Consider the following 16,883-nt stretch of genomic DNA (forward strand, 5'->3'; position numbering starts at 1 on the left):
GCGGAAGGGGGCGGCCGCGCTCGGAGCCTGACGTGTCCCTCCCTCCGCGGCCGCCGCTCGCTGCTGCTCGGCCGGCGCCGCCATGGGCAGTGAGTACCGGGACACCCCTGCTTTAGCGGCTCCGCTGGGTTCTTGCTTCTCCCCTCCGGCCGGGAAAGCGCCGTTCCTGCGGGTGGCAGCTCATCCCGGGGAAGGAACGGGCGCCGTGTGCCCCGTGCCAGGCTGAGGGCGCCGGGCGCGGTGTCGGGGTGGGGGGGCGGTATGTCACCGCGGGCACGACCCTTCCAGGGGTATTGTCAGAGGGCCTGTCTGCATCCCGGCGTGATCCGATCTGCGGGAATCTGCAGGATCCCGGACCTCGGGAAAAAGCCGCTTGGAAAGCGTCTTAGTCGATTGCTGTGTTACTGCAGATGTTGGAGAGATCCTTGATTTGCATTAAATTGAATATCGCGGTCCAATGTAACTTTTCAGACGTAATCGTTTGAAATTAAGAAAATACTTTTTTGTGGGCTGGTCTTAAAGCTTTACTAAGTTGCCGCTGAAGTTGCAGCCTTCCATGAAAAGGTGGAAAGGCACCAGTAATTTCAGTTCTGCATTGTTGTATTCTTCTTAGTTCAAATACAACCTTGGATTTGTCTTAGCAGATTTAGAATTAACTCTTCTTCAAAATCAGAGCTCTCTGCTTATGGGAGAACTTGTGACTTTGCAAATCCCGTCTTCATTATATGCTTATTTTAAGACAGACTTCTGATCTAAGGACGTGTCTTTTTGGCTGGGAGGGGATCATGGCGTGAGATGTTCTGTAGACCAATTTGAACTGATGCTTCTGAGTTGCATGGGTAGGAACTGTGGCCATAAGCTGTATGGCCCAAAAGTGTGTAGGAATTCTTAAACTGTATGGCTCAAAAGTAACATGTTTGCAATACCCAAGGCCCTTTTTTCTCTAATATCAGGCTGGGGAGAAACTACCATGAAGTAAAAGTTCTGGGGTCTTGATAAACTCATGTAAAGCAATGACAGAGTTTTTTTGGTGCCATCAACCTACTCAGTGAAATGGGAAAATGTTTGACTTTCTTTATTTCTGTTCCCGGTCCATACTGTACTTAAAACACGCTAGCTGAATCTCTGGGTAATTAGAACAGATAAGAATTTAATAAAACAAAGCACACCCCCTGCCCCAAAATGGCCAACCAAAAAATCGCAACAATTGGGACTTTTATTATGTGAAGCACATGTCCAAATTCAATTCAGCTTGAGCTTTTTCCAGTGTTCATTCTATCTGTGTGTTCACTTTGTCTTTTAACTTATTTCCGTACAGTAAAATTCCTTGAAGTGATCAAGCCCTTCTGTGTTATCTTGCCTGAAATTCAAAAGCCAGAACGGAAGGTAGGTCAATAAAATTTTCTTCCTGAGTTTGTATTTGTGTGATATAAAATGTTTGGAGTTTGCATTTGTGGAGTTTGGCATTTCTTCCCTCATGGGAGTATGGCAGTTTTAGGTGCAGTTGTTTTTAGTGGAGTGCATGTATGGTGTGTCTCATGTGAATGTGGTTGTACAAGAACAAGTGCAGTTGGGCAGATTTGTTTATGTCCCAGCAGTGCATGGTGAGATGTTGAAGACAGTATGGATTAAAGTGTAAACTAGAGTAAGTTAAAGCAGCAACTTGAAAATCTTACTTTATAAGGTCTAATCTAAGATTATTTGCTGACATAAGCAGCTCCCTATTACTGCTTTTTTCTCATCATAAGCTCTTACTCATGAAAATGTAAGACTCATTTCTGAGGAAGTACTAGAATTACCTTGCATTGACATAAGCTTGTTTATTTGCAACAAATTTTGAGTAAAGCTTTGTAGCTTTCATTGGTCTTATGTGGGATGGAAGGGATGAACAGTGCATTATTTTCTTTAGGGTATTGTGTACGTTGTCCCTCCACTAAAAGTCAAGTGTGCTGCTATGAAAGTTTGCTTGATGGACTAAGTCTTGTTATCTTGACAGCTTTATCATCTGTTGTTGATTTTTGGTTTTGTGTTTATTCCCTTTAGATTCAGTTTAAGGAAAAGGTACTATGGACAGCTATCACACTCTTCATCTTCTTAGTATGCTGCCAGGTATGTTTGCTTCCCTTTTTAAGGAAGAGCTGAAATGTTTAAAGCATGCTATGAAGTCTCTAATTTAATCTCTTGGTTGGAAATGCAGATTCCCTTGTTTGGCATTATGTCATCAGACTCTGCAGATCCTTTCTACTGGATGAGAGTGATTTTGGCATCAAATAGAGGTATGGCCAGACTTTCAGGAGGGCATTTTTTAAACTTGAATCAAAATAGTTTTGGACTTGCATTCCATTCCATTATAATGAATATAAAAACTGAAGTGGAGAGAGAAAAGTAATTTTTCTGTATTATTTAAAGTCATAAACCAGTGTGGTGTTCAGAAAGGCAAATCTTTCTGGACAAAATGAGTTTATGGTTAACTGTGTGCAATCTATTTATTATATGTACAAAAATTGAGGTTGGTTGGTTGGTTGTTTTGGTTGGTTGGTTTTTTTGAGGGAAATGGTTAGGGCAGAGACAGTTCCTGATTGCCTGCATTACTGCTGTTGCAATCTTCAAGATTTGTGATTTGTGCTTCAAAATCATATTCCTTGGGTGCTGTGGTTTCCTGAGTGCCATCCTTGAGTCTGTCACACAGAAGATTGAAATGCATAGTAGTTAATATAAATTTCAGTTTCTTGTAGAGGCTTTCTAATGCAAGTATGAATTAAGAATAGTGACAGTTTCCTGAATTCATTTTATCATTCTGCATGATTTGAACTATCAGTTTTTCTCATACTTTGTTTTATGTAGAGTAAATCTATTCTTGACAGTGAAAGTCTTTTTCAGTGAACACAGTCTTTTTGAGGTACTGAGGAGTACTACATCTCAAACTGACTTCTACCAAACTTTTGTTATCATTGATAACTTTTACATTTATGGAGATGTGGCGTTTTAGATCTTCTCCATTGTTATGTAAAGGTTGATAAAAACTAACTTTGAACTTCACTGTTCTTCCTGTGTCTGGCAGGAACGTTGATGGAGCTGGGCATTTCACCCATTGTCACTTCAGGGCTCATCATGCAGCTCTTGGCAGGTGCTAAGATAATTGAGGTTGGTGACACCCCAAAGGACAGAGCTCTCTTCAATGGAGCCCAGAAATGTGAGTAAAAGTTCATGTTGAGCACTGGTGGTTTAGAATATCTCACCCTGACAGTGGAAAGTGTGAATTTACCATGGGATGAATGGTGCAGTTGGACTTGTGGGTTTCTGTTGTGCTGTGTGTCGTGTTCTGCTGCAGATACCTGTATTTCACTGGTCTGTTACTGACAGCTCTCTGCCTTGTTGGCTGTTAAGCTTCAGAAATGTGTGAAAAGGAAATGTGTCAGTGCAATTGGCATTGCTGCTGTAATCTCCCCAGATAAGTGAAGCAATGTAGAGGCTGTGGAGGCTCAACTTTTGAACTGTAATGAGCAGAGTTAATCTGAGTATATCATAGTGATTAAGATGTTTGTTGTAGCTGTTTGTACCTTACAGCTCCAGGCATGGGTCTTTCTCATCAGTAAGGGATCTCTGGGGTCAGTTGATAATGACTTCCAGAAAAAATTATGTGTTTTGTAGCTATTTGAAGCTGTACACTATTTACTGATATGTGTACTGGAAAAAAATCATAAATTGCTACAGTAATATCTTAACACCCTCAGAGTTTTCAGTATCTAAAAAGCCTTTGGTAACCAAACCCACTTCTTCTAAGTGCATTTGTTTCTGAATTATCTGTGCGTTTCTATTTTCAATGCCAGGTTTCAGACGACAAAGTTAACTTGCTCTTGAATTTAAACATCCTGTGACTTATGTGTTCCTTCCCAAGTGTTGCGGTTTAACCCTGTCTGGCAACTAAGTATCACATGGGACACTTGCTCTTTCTCCCTCCTGTCAGACGGAGGGGACAATCAGAAAAAAAACCCCTAAAACTCCTGGGTTGAGATAAAAACAGTTCAAAAACTGATACAAAGTACAATATAATAACAACAGTAACAGCAACTGTAACAAAAAGGAGCGAGAGAAATAAAACTTACAAGTGATGCATAATACAATGCTCACCGCCTGCTGACCGATGCCCGGCCAGTTCCTGAGCAGTGATCAGCCCCTCCTGGCCAATCCAGTTGGTGTGCTGAGCCTGATGTTCCATGGTATGGAATATCCCTCTGGCCACTTAGGGTCATCTGTCCTTGTCATGCTCCCTCCCAGCTTCTTGTGCCCCTGCTGGCTGGAGAGCAGAGGATGCTGAGAAGCCCTTGACTTAGGGTAAGCACAGCTGAGCAGCAACTAAAACAACAGCATATCAGCCTGTTACCAGCATTGTTCCCCTGGAAAATCCAAACCACAGCACTCTACCGGCTACTGCAAAGAAAATTAACTCTATCTCAGCTGAAACCAAGATTCTCTACACAGAAGTGATTTCTCTTTCTCTAATTGCCCAGTGACATGAATCTCCAGGACAAATACATACTTTTTCTTTATTTCTCTGTAGTGTTTGGAATGATCATTACCATTGGACAATCTATTGTGTATGTAATGACTGGAATGTACGGAGACCCATCTGAGATGGGTGCTGGTATCTGCTTGCTTATCACAATCCAGGTAATTTCTAGTCTTCTCTAATTACTCTTCCCCTGAAAGGGTAAAAAAGCAGCCTTAGGACAGGCTGTCACATATGCAGAGAAAAAGGCCCAAGTGTACCTGCTTCCTCACATATAGTCTAATCTTTTAATACCCGTTATATTTATAACAAAATGATAAAGACATGGAACTAATGCTGTATTTCTTTTTCTGCTGTAGCTTTTTGTTGCTGGTTTGATAGTTCTGCTCTTGGATGAGCTGCTTCAGAAAGGGTATGGTCTTGGTTCTGGCATCTCTCTCTTCATTGCTACCAATATCTGTGAGACCATTGTGTGGAAAGCATTCAGCCCCACCACAGTGAACACTGGGCGAGGTAATATGGCACAGTCTGTTTTCTTTACCAATAGCTTGTACAAAAAGGCAACATTTTTTTTCCCCACTGTTAATGCAAAATGTTGTTACTACTATCTTGACTGTGTGGTGAATCCTGCTAATGCAGCTGATGCTGCTGTGCAAAGTGCAAGCACAAAGACATTTTTTCTCAGTTCGCAGTATGTCACAAGATATTTACTGATCTTGAATTTCTTACAGTGCCTTCATTAAATGTCAGCAGTAATAGACTCCATTGTGTTATGGTTACTGCCCAACTTACTGACCAAATATTAGCTGTTTCTTTCTGCTCTTTGCTTTTTTTACGCTTTGCCCTAACGACCTTGTTCTCCAGACTCCACTGGAGATGATCCTGTTTGCTGTTGTATAGTAGAAAACAGAAGTGAGGTTATGCCATTTGCTGTAATCCAAACAGTAACTTGTGTCTCACCACAACTGACACTAGAAAGCCTGATGCTTCCCTGTAAGCTTTTTTTTTGATCAGGAAGAAGAAAGAAAGAACAAACTTGATGCTTTTTAGTGTTTCTAGAGACCAACGAAGTTATCCCATGCTGGGTTATGATTTAGTTTCTAGGCCACTACAAGGGGATTTTAAAAAAAAAGTCTTGGAAATAACATAGCTGATGAAGGGTGACGGTATAAAAGCCTAAGAACATAGTCAAGATGCAAAAGACTCAGAGAAATCCCATTCTGAATCCTGTCCTATTTAGTAGGACAAAATACTCATGCTTGGAGATAATAACAGCTCACCTTTTGCTTTTCCTTTCCAAGGCATGGAATTTGAGGGAGCCATCATTGCTCTGTTCCATCTTCTGGCTACTCGCACTGACAAAGTCCGAGCTCTTCGTGAGGCCTTTTACCGTCAGAATCTTCCCAACCTCATGAATCTGATTGCCACCATCTTTGTCTTTGCAATTGTCATTTACTTCCAGGTCAGTTGGAATAATGAGGGTTGTAAAACTATATGGAAGTAGGTCTGAAATTTGCTTCCTTCTACAAGAAATTATATATTCACAAGGCTTATTTTTGTACCTGCAGCATCTGGATATTCATTTTACACTGCCTGCTCTTAATCAGTTTCCACACTTCCTGTAGTCACGCAGAAGACTTGAAACTTACTTTGTTCTCTGAAAAAAACCCCAAAAAACCAAGTAAAAATGCCCTAGATGCATGTGTGCATGTGATATTGCCTAACTCAAATGCTACTGCTTTTCACTCAGAAATACTCTGAAGTATTTAGGCCTGTGTATCTCTTACTGTTTGTTGCTGAAGAATATAGAAAGTTTTAATGTTTCTTTTCTTTTGTTCAGTCTTCTTGAAACTTCAGATTTCTTCTGATGTCTAATTCTTTTGTACCTTCTTGTGTGTGAGTGTGTGTTTAGACAACCATGCAGGCTTGCAGACCTTTTGCAGAAGGGGTGTCCTCATGGAGAGGAGAGCCCTCTGGGCAGAGTGTTTGTACTTGCACAAAATGATTGCAGATTTCTTCTGTTGCTGTCAAGGCCTTGCACTTGAAATTTATGATCTCTGGTATGGGTTCATGTCAAGATGTAATGGGGGACTTTCTTTTGAAAACTTTTCAGGGCTTCAGAGTGGATCTTCCCATCAAATCTGCTCGTTACCGGGGCCAGTACAACACCTACCCTATCAAGTTGTTCTACACTTCCAACATTCCAATCATTCTCCAGTCTGCCCTGGTGTCAAACTTGTACGTCATCTCCCAGATGCTTTCTGCCCGCTTCAGTGGCAACCTGCTGGTCAGCCTGCTGGGCACCTGGTCTGTGAGTATTCCTTCTCATCTTGCATACATCTCTGCAAGGGCACCATTGGAATGTGGGCTGGAAGAGATGTTCTCCTAATAGTAAGACATGCTTTGATAGGTAGTCATGCACACTGAAACTCCTAAATTAATAATTTGAATCAATTGGTAGCATATGAGGCTTGCTGTGATGAATGGAAATGTGTGTGCTGCTGCACACAATGATGCAAAGTGACACAAAGGTGATACAAACTTCTAAGACTTGGCTTAATGGCTAAGAAATAGTGAGAAGATTGGTGACTGACTGCTTGCTTCCTTCTTCCAGGACACATCATCTGGAGGCCCTGCTCGTGCTTATCCAGTTGGTGGACTCTGTTATTACCTGTCACCTCCAGAGTCCTTTTCTTCAGTGTTGGAAGACCCTGTACATGCAGTTGTTTATATCGTATTTATGTTGGGCTCCTGTGCTTTCTTCTCTAAGACATGGATTGAAGTGTCTGGCTCCTCTGCCAAAGATGTAAGTTTAAAATGACAAATTATGTAAGCTTACATGATGAAAACATATGGTCATTTGTAAGAATAAGATTGACTTGCTTCTGAAAAAGCTGTTCTGCTGATATGGTAATATTCACTGTTTGTGTAAACAGGGACCGTGTCTCTTTTTAATTGGGAAAGATTAAGACAGAATGGGAGTAATTTTTTCCTGTTTTCTTTACTGCTTTTTCAAAACAACGTCAAAACTGAAATTGCTTTCATTAGAATTAAGAAATTTAGAACATAGAAATATATGTTCAGTGTGAGAGCAGGAAAAGTAACATGAGAGGTAGAAACTCTTTCAGTGCCACGTGACAGGTGCACTGTGTGCAAGGCAGTTGCCATTTAAAAACTTGTAGGTAAAGCTCAGGCAACCATTCCTGACACAGAGAGTTCTGAGCTTCCTTTGTGAGAAAATTTACTAGAGGTTATTAGTTTTAACTTAAAAGCACTGACAGTGGAGAGTTATAGTGCAGTGCATTAATGTACCTGAGGCTAGCTTCTCCAAAATTCCATTTGCTACAGGATATTTAACATTCAGGAACTATATCATCCTGATATTGGAGTTGGAAAACAAAATGAAAAATAGCTGTCATTGTGGTATATTTTTATTGTGTACTTTTGGGTAGGAGGTGAAGTTTGGCAGCCAATGGAATGGTTTAATCTATTCTTTAACAAATAAGTAATTGCACAGTTACTGTAACAGTCTGAGCACTCTCTTGTTTTGGACTTGCATCCTGCTGCTTCTCAGGCATGCAGGGGGGCACTCAGTCACGTACAGTCAAATCTTTATTTCAGAGTAAACCAACAGACAGATTTTAACACTTTAATACTTTCCCTGATAATAAGTAAAATTATTTTAAATTCATGCAAGAAGGTCAGAAATAAAGTTGGTATAACATTACTTAAATGTTCACTGTGTAGTGGAAAACTGGCAGCTAACTCATCTGAAAGTGTGTTTTCTCCGTGCATGGAGTCAGTGATGAGCACCTTCATGTTACCCAGAGTTGTTAGTAGAGTGTTTGGAGGGCTCTGCTGTAACCCTGTGCAGCTGCAGAAATCCAGTTTAAGAATAATGTTCCAAGAAGGGATTCTAGGTCTGGTTTCTAGTATGGCTCCACAAATAAATAGTTGAGTCAGCTGAATGCAGGAAACTGAAATGGAATGGACACTTCAAGGAATGGTTTTGCAACATCTACGAAGCCCTCATCAGGAGAAGGGTAGATGGCAAAACATGGATTGATTTGTGTATGAGAGCCTCCCAGTATCCAAATTCTCCTTTTCTCAGTAGGACTAGAATTATCCAGAAAGCTTTGTATATTTGACAGGTAGAAAAGTGCCTGTGGCTGTAATTTATCTGAAGTTAAAATACTGGATATTTTTATCTCAGTTGAAAAATGTAAAACACAACCCAAACACTAAAACAATACAAAAAGTGCCCAACCCCACCACCATTTACTGCAATGTCTTGATTCTGTTTTCTCACAGTGCTTGCACAGCACAATTCATGGCCTTGGTAAATGGCACTAAACTTGTTCCATTCCTTGATTCAATACAGGTTGCCAAGCAATTGAAAGAACAGCAAATGGTAATGCGAGGCCACAGAGAAACCTCAATGGTACATGAACTCAACAGGTGAGCTGCCTATTCACTGGCTGTTCATGCAAAGTGTTCTGGGCAAACACATGGCAAAGTTTGCTTTGACTTCCATTTTCTAGATCCTAGAACACAGATATTATTTCAGCTTTGATGTTACATGCATGAGACATAGAACATTATCTCACTAATGGAAGACATGTACAGTACAGCTTATTTTTGCCTTGCATATAAAGAATTTGTCTTAAATTCTGGACCTTTTATTTTCCTGTTTTGTTTTTTCACTTATATATTCTTCTCAGGGTAGCAGCTAATTATGAGCATTTCAGTTTACTTTGCTACTTCAAGCTGACCCAGAAGTATTTTCTTACTGTAATTTTTCATGTGTTACTCATCTTGAATACTGTTTTCATGCAGACCTTGCTTCTAAAACAAGTAGGTGCAGAAGTGGGCAGGGGTCAATGTCTTCAGGTTTTCAGATTTCAGGGTAGGATCTGTGTATCCTGTATTATTGTAACTTTGGATTTCAGTAATCTACAGATGATTTGAAGAGGCAGTGGCCCTAAGTTTAATATTCATGTGTAATTGCATGGTTGACTGTAATACCTTCTCCTCTTAGTGTAGCATTTTTTTCTTCTCCAGTCAGGTTGAGCATTTTATTTCCTTACCCAGTGTACTGGCATTATTGCATGTGCCTTACCTTTGATTGCAGACCCACAAGAGAAGAGCATATTCTGCCATTGGCTTTTCTATTACTATCCTGAGCAAACTCTAATGGCACCTTTTCTATTTTCATTTCATGTTTTACAGGTACATCCCTACAGCTGCTGCCTTTGGTGGGCTCTGTATTGGTGCCCTCTCTGTGCTGGCAGACTTCCTTGGGGCAATTGGCTCTGGAACTGGAATTCTGCTTGCTGTCACCATCATTTATCAGTACTTTGAAATTTTTGTAAAGGAACAGAGTGAAGTTGGCAGTATGGGAGCTCTTCTTTTCTAAACCTAGCTTCTCATGGACCCAGGAAAGAGAGGAGGGACATTCTCAAAGTGTAGCCAATGAGGGGAAAAGAAGTATCATAAACTTGATAGTGTCATTCTATAGAAACACATATTTTAATAATGTTTCCAAAGCACATTCCCTTATGTTCAGACTTTTCTAACATACTGTTTGCATTTTGTAAATTGATGAGGAAGATGTGCAAAAAATTTTTTTAAGAAAATTGTTTTTTAATTATGTGTTAGGAGAGTCAGCTTTTTGACTTGGATTTTGTTCAATGACTCCTGAAAATTTTTTGAGCCCCTTTGACATTTAGTACCCTGAAGCCTTTACAGGTTTTAATTAATGTTTGTTAAATGAATATTTGGAAGGGATTTTTTTTTTCCATTTAACTTGTTTTTGCAGCTCCTTTGCAGTAGTGGTGAGAAAAACCTCTATCAAGTTCTGTAATTACAGCAGTAAACACAAATAGTGTTTCTATGTGTTCAGGGTTTTTTTCAATATGGCGGATTTGAAAGGCAGTTGTTTCTTTTTACTAAATGATATCATTAATTCCAAATGTTTTGTCTTGTAATTACTACACTAGACCTTGTCAGATGTTGAGTATTGGCTTGAGACTGTTTTCATGTTTCTGTGTAAGAAAGGAATGTGTCCTTTCCCACCACCTCTCCCCCACAAGCAGAAAACTCAGGTATATCCAGATTCTACCAGAACCTGTGCCTAAGAGTTGGGACTTTACAAAGTCAGTTTAACCAAGTTTCAAAGTCTTCTAATTAATCTTCATTGCCATTAGTGGCTGTATTTCTACTTCTGCTGCTGGCTGAAAGGAAGGAGTGTTATGGCTGCTTAGATGCAAATCTGCTTGTGCTCTTTGCTAGAGTGAAGTTTCTTTCCTTGATAATGAATTCTGGTCTCGTAGCAATCAGGATGTTATCTGATCGCTCATATGTAGTGAATTTTGAGTCTCATTACCATGAAAGAGTGGAAAGAATGGATGTTACTTGTCTGTGTCTGTAGATCTAGATACGAGCCCCTTGTCAGATAACTCCACTAAGGGGCTTATGTAGAAGGCTTTTCCATCCTCTAATCTCATGGATTTGAGTGGTGCACAGGAAAATACTCTTTCAGAAGGTATTTGGATTCCCTTTTTTGAAGATCACACCTTCAAACTGGAGAGTTTGCGGTTAAAGCTGTAATGGACCAGAATAAAACTTAATTTTCCATTTTAATTTAGGTTGTCAGTACTAATCAGGTGCCTAGGACCAAATGAAATATTTGTGTATGAGTCTTGTAAATACACTTTTCCTCAATCAGTGTTGGACAACGTGGACGCCACAATGAGGAGTTGTAATGCTGGAACTTTTCTTTACACTGCATCAACATGCCTTCTGTGTGTTTTTGCATGTTGAGCAGGCAGTATGTGAGTCACTGTTCCTGCTGGAGTGGTGGGACTCTGTTACACACCCAAGGAACACAGATGACATCCAGAAACCCTTGTTAATACCCTGAGCTCAGATACCAAACACGTGGGAAATCTGCAAATGTGGAATGAGATGCACCTCTCAATGAAAGTCAAATGCCCGGGGTGAGGATCATGATTGGAAAAGGAATAAAAGAATTGGGATGAAGTATCCTTGAAATGATCACTGTCAGCCATTCACTATGATGTCACACTACATTCAATCATTTTTCTGTTTTTCATAAAGTACTAGTGTACCACAGCACAACTGTGACGTGAAATGGGGACAGTTAAAAAGCAGCATTAAAAGGAGAGGGAAAGGGTTCTAACACAATTCTGCTTTGGGGACTTTTTTGTTGTTTTTCCAGGAAGCAGAATACAAACTTTGTTTTGATATATAAGACTCCACTTCTGTGCATGCTGCTCTGGCTGGGCTGGAGCTGTATTTGTATTTTTGGTCATATCTGTTTGGACTGGTTGCAGTTTAGACCATTTGCTCTTCAGTGTCTAAGCAGCAGTTGTTCTGTGCATCTGTATTTTTGTGGTCTGGTGGTAAATCTTTGTTATCAAACAGCTGTGTCCTCAAAGCAGGACCTGCTGGCCATACAGTGGATGTTCACAAAAAGAAATAATGCCTAAAAAATCTGCTTTATAATGAAATAAAGTGCATCTTTGGAGCTAGTGCTGGGTTTTTGGTGCTTGGATACTGTTACAATTCTAACACTTGTAGAATACGGTTACCCACCTATGAGACTGAGAAAGTGCTACCCTCAAAACACTTTATCAAAGTGTCAGGATGAAATAAAGACAATTTGTATTTGCTCCAAGGTCTCTCAGTAGTGGGTTGCTAAAATAACTGAACCTTGACCATTCCTTTGGGCTTCTCTTTTTTGAGTTGCAATTTTAAAGGCAATGCACAAGTAATGATGCATCACGTTAACGAAAACCATTTCTATGAGAGATAGAGTGCCAGTCTTTTTGTAGTATGATAACTGAGACAACAAAACTCAAAGGTGATGATATTCCCAATATTGTTTTGCCCTTTGAGTTTTTAAACTTAGAGAGTACAGGGAAAATTTACCTTCTTTCTGAATAGAAATATCCCAGTACTTGAAAGCTAATTTACTTAAAATACTGTTACTGGATGCAGGAAGTTCAGCCACAAATTTGGTTGTGTTTGAAGTCACTCTAAACAGTAGCCTGATTTCTCCCTTGCTGTTTTATTTTTCGCCAGGATACTTGCACTGATGACTGTGGTTGTCTTGGGAATCTGATGTCATCACACATGTGATCACAGAAATAATTGAGGTCACTCAATTAGATGTGATGACTTATGTGCAAGAGAGCTGGATGAGAACCAACAGCAGGGCAACAACATCTGACATTTTTCTGCTGGGGGTGTTTTGTGCAAAATTCTTGACACGTCCTTTTCTTCTGCACTGCAGGTTTCACGTGAAAGCTTCTTTAGCATATATGTGCTGGGTATTTGATTTTTGTCCCTTTTGTCATTCATTCAGGAAGCCTCTAAAATAGTCTGGTTTATTCTGTTTCACTTGTTCCTAGGCCTATTTATTGCCATGTAATTTTGAGATGGCAAAGGAACTTCCTAATTTCTCAAATGTTTTGTTGTTGGGTTTTTATATTTAAAAATTAATTCCTTTTGACTGCAACTGGAAAGGTTGTTGCTTTAGTCTGAATGTTTCATGACTGTGCTCCCTTAATTTTTTCTGGGGATAACCCCTTCCCATACTGTAACCAGACTGATTTGTGCAAGAAGCTTCTCAGCTAGCTTTTGGTAAAGGAGGAAGCTGAGTGATGCAGGAACTGCTTTTCCTGTCCTCCCTTGCAAAGAATATGGAGCTTTAGGTGGCCTCTGTTTTCCCACTGCTGTGGGGAGGCTCCGCGGTTCCTGTGAGCTGTTTGCTCAGGGGTGTGCTGTGACACGGCCGGGTGCTCAGGCAGTCCCGCTGCCTGGATCCCAGCCCTGCTCCCCAGGCGTTGCCAGGTCCAGCCCGGCTGCCTCCCTCCAGGTCCCTGCGGGCTGCTCCGCCGGTGGGGAAGGGGACTCTGGGCAGGGACACTGGTGACAGCTCTGCTGTACCCGGTGTGCGCCTTGCCTGTCCTTCACCTCCCTTTCCCCGGCGCTCCTCTGCCAGGTTTCTGCCATGACCCCCCAGCCCTCGGCGGCCTCCTGCCCCTAAAGGTGGCCTTGGGCGGCGGCCAGGGCTGTGCAGGTGCTGGGACAAGGTCGGCGGCTCCGGAGCGGCTCCTGAGCTCTGCCGAGCCGCCCGCAGCTCCGAGCGCGGCCCGGAGCCCCTGCCCGCCGGGAGGCAGTGTTACCCTGCGAGTCGTGCCATCGGATCGGGGAAAGGAGGATCAAATATCTTCCAAACGTGTGTCCGTCCTTTGCCTTCTCTACTGTGCCGATGGACGTCCTGCAATGTAAAAAGTGCGCAGCAGAATTTGCCAATATTTATTTGTGCTTCCCGGGGCTGCGGCCAGGATTGAGGTTGTTTTAAGATGAAACGCTGAAAATAATCTTTTGGAGCATTTATAATACTTATAATATTTTCTAATATATTTCAAGCATGCTGGGTGCCAAGGGGTAGTTGTCATCTTCTGCCACTTAAGCCTAGACTGAGACAGTCTATGGGATTGGAAAGAAGACTTAAAATGAAAGAAGCATTTTAAACCAAAATCAATATTCTAAGCTGGGGACCTAATTAGCCAGCTAGACTTTAAGCTGCTGGTATATAATATGCTCCTGGATGGATCTGCTAAAATTGAAACTCTTCTGTGGGCCAGGTTCTAGCAATCCTCTGGCCATTGGCAGCGTGGTTCCAGCCAAGCTGGCAGCACTCAGCAGAAAGGAAATACCCTGACACTCGGCCCTCCTTTGGCAGCCCTATCACAGGGGCTGGAGACTGAAGGAGCACAGACATGATCCACTTTGTCATCGCACAGGGGGCCGACAAGGTCAGACATGGGATGCTGGCTCTGAGATATTTCTTGCTGAAGAACAAGGAGACTGGGCCAATTTCTCAGAAATAGGGATAACTGTGAGCTTGAAACAGAGGGAACAAACAGAACAGCAAGGCTACATATTTTTAAGAAGCTGTTTCAGGTATTTTTATATTGCTTTGAAGAAAATTGGGATACATGACACACATATAAAATCCCAGATTCCCCTTCTTAGATATTAAGGCTAAAGTGGATGGTTCCAAAAATGGTGTGAGCACTGCTGGGGAATATTAGCTATCTGAAATCTCAGATGAGTATTATCCACTTTAATCTTCAGCATGTCTAAAGCTCTCTGATGTTCTTACAGCTCTAATGTGTCTCTTCTTTATACCTGTGGTGTGAAGATTTTTGAAAAAAAAAATGCAGCTCCAAACGTACAGGAACAGGGAACAGTGAGCAGAACATTCTGCCTGATTAACTTCGCTATATAAGTGTGATTTTATTTTTTGGATTACAGAGCTCAGCTGCAGAAAGTAACTGGTGGTGGGTGTGTGGTCAGAGGCCATGAAGGAACTGTGGGAAGAAGCAGTGCAGGAGCCAAGGCAGTGAGGGGATGTACCCTCATGAGGCTGGGATGTGGTGGTATGATGTGCCTATACCTAAAACCAGTGTATCTGAAAAGGCTCTTGAGCTCCAGGATTCTGAAGACTGCTGACAACAAATTATGAGTGCCTTGTGTGGCTGTGGATGGTGATTAAAATGCAGAGGGGCAGCTGCCTGCTGGATCTCCCCTGGCAGACAAGCCCAGAATACCTGTGTGCTATAGAAATCAATGGTTTGTTTAACCTTGGTATCCCAGACTGACCTCATGTTTCCTTTGCACTGTCCAAAGTTTTCTTTGTGTTCTGCAGATGTAGAAACTTGTAAGATAGGAAAGTGTGTTTGTTAAAATAATTCCTTTTCTAAGCCCTTTTATCTTGGATGTTTGAGGCTAAAGCTTAAACTGTTGATTTTTAAGTTATTAGAAGAGCTATTTTTTTAACCTATCCCCTTTGCTTTGAGTCACTCTTGAAAGGAAGAGAGATTTATTGGGGGGACATAATGATTTCCTCAAGTGGGTAGAAAAGAGCTGCCTCTTATCTCAGTGCTTCCCATTTCTTAAGGAGTGCAGGCTGGCAGAAACAGGCCAACATTTGGGATAAGACTTACCTAATTTAGTGATGGAACACAGTAGCACAAGCCAGGGAGTTTGAAGCTACTTTCTGGAACTGAGGTGCATTAAAGTAATTTTTATTTAGGTTTAAACACCGGTGTCTGTCCACCTTTTTGTAGAGGATAGCTGGGAGCTCGAAGGATCCATGAAACTGGAATGGTAACAGGGATGCATGTAAAAAGAGAAGGGTTCTAGTTGCAGAGCAAATAGACTAAAATTGTTTCCAGTTATATGAAGTGGGTTCTCATCTGTTACTTGTGTTGCAGGAGTTGTTTCTTTTGCATGTGAACTGTCATTTTTGTGAGTACTGGCTGTAATTATGATATCATGAAGATTTTTGGTTCCAAAAAATTGTACACTCTGAAAAAAAAATCCCTCCCACTTAAAAGCTGCAGAGGAGGACAGGACCTGCCCCAGTCCTAGAGCTGATCATTACAAGAGTCCTGGCTCAAACAATGTCTGCCACCTCTTTGCTTGCCTCTTCTACCGATGTTGCCTCTCCTTAAAGCACCAGAGGAAGTGTTAACTGTGTAATGACTGAAATGCAGTCACTATATACAAACTGCATACATGTATGTATATAAAGTAGCTGTGTTTAAAACATAACTATCAACAGTTAATTAATGAAATAATAGTCATAATTCTGTCCTTCATCCCAAAATCAGTGTGTGAGCAGTGACCTCATATCTGTAGGAGAATGGGGGTCAGAGAACTGAGTGGTCCATGTGCCATCCTGGTCGTGTTTTCCTTTGTTTATGCAGAATCCCTGATATGCCATGGTCTTGATATTATTTCACCCTTGCAGAATATTTTTGCTACTCCAGAGAGTGTTTCCTTTATGCATAATCCATTAAATGATGATCAGATCTTTAAGTGCCTGCAGTTCATCAAGTTTAACACTTTACCTTTACTCTAAGAGAAGACAAAACCATTTCTCTATGATTTTGGTTGTTAAACATAATAGCTATAAAATTGACTCAAATCTAGATCTTTTAGCTAAGCAGAGGTGACAGATTGATGCTATTTGGGTTCTAGAAAGTGTTATTTGAGACATAATGAAGTTTCCTGAAGGTTGTTATATTTCTTCAGCTCAGGGAGCTCTGTGTGAGCCTAACGAAGCTGCACCTTCTAATCATCAGGAAAAGAAACAAACAAACAACAACAACAACAACAAAAAACAAAAAACTTTCTTTATTTAGCCCAGGCTCCAGCCCGCACTTGAAAGACCTGAGCAAAATCCTCTGTTTTATTTCCTTGTATTCCACAAGTGGATCTGTGCTGGGGGGTCTTTGCACAAAACAGGTATTTCTTATGTCAGAGCTTCAGT

General features: G+C 41.2%; 1 protein-coding gene across 1 annotated transcript; it reads left to right on the forward strand.

The window, feature by feature from the left end:
• On the forward strand, window positions 1-12,063 carry SEC61A1 (SEC61 translocon subunit alpha 1). The gene is made up of 12 exons (XM_066326670.1): window positions 1-89; window positions 1,319-1,386; window positions 2,044-2,109; window positions 2,198-2,276; window positions 3,062-3,193; window positions 4,562-4,671; window positions 4,870-5,023; window positions 5,812-5,972; window positions 6,624-6,821; window positions 7,125-7,316; window positions 8,892-8,968; window positions 9,740-12,063. Exons 1-12 carry the CDS (start codon window positions 83-85, stop codon window positions 9,924-9,926), a joined length of 1,431 nt encoding a protein of 476 aa, XP_066182767.1. The 5' UTR covers window positions 1-82; the 3' UTR covers window positions 9,927-12,063.
• The last annotated feature ends 4,820 nt before the right edge of the window (window positions 12,064-16,883 follow it).

Source organism: Sylvia atricapilla, chromosome 11, assembly GCF_009819655.1.
Source record: "Sylvia atricapilla isolate bSylAtr1 chromosome 11, bSylAtr1.pri, whole genome shotgun sequence".
NCBI lineage: Eukaryota > Metazoa > Chordata > Aves > Passeriformes > Sylviidae > Sylvia > Sylvia atricapilla.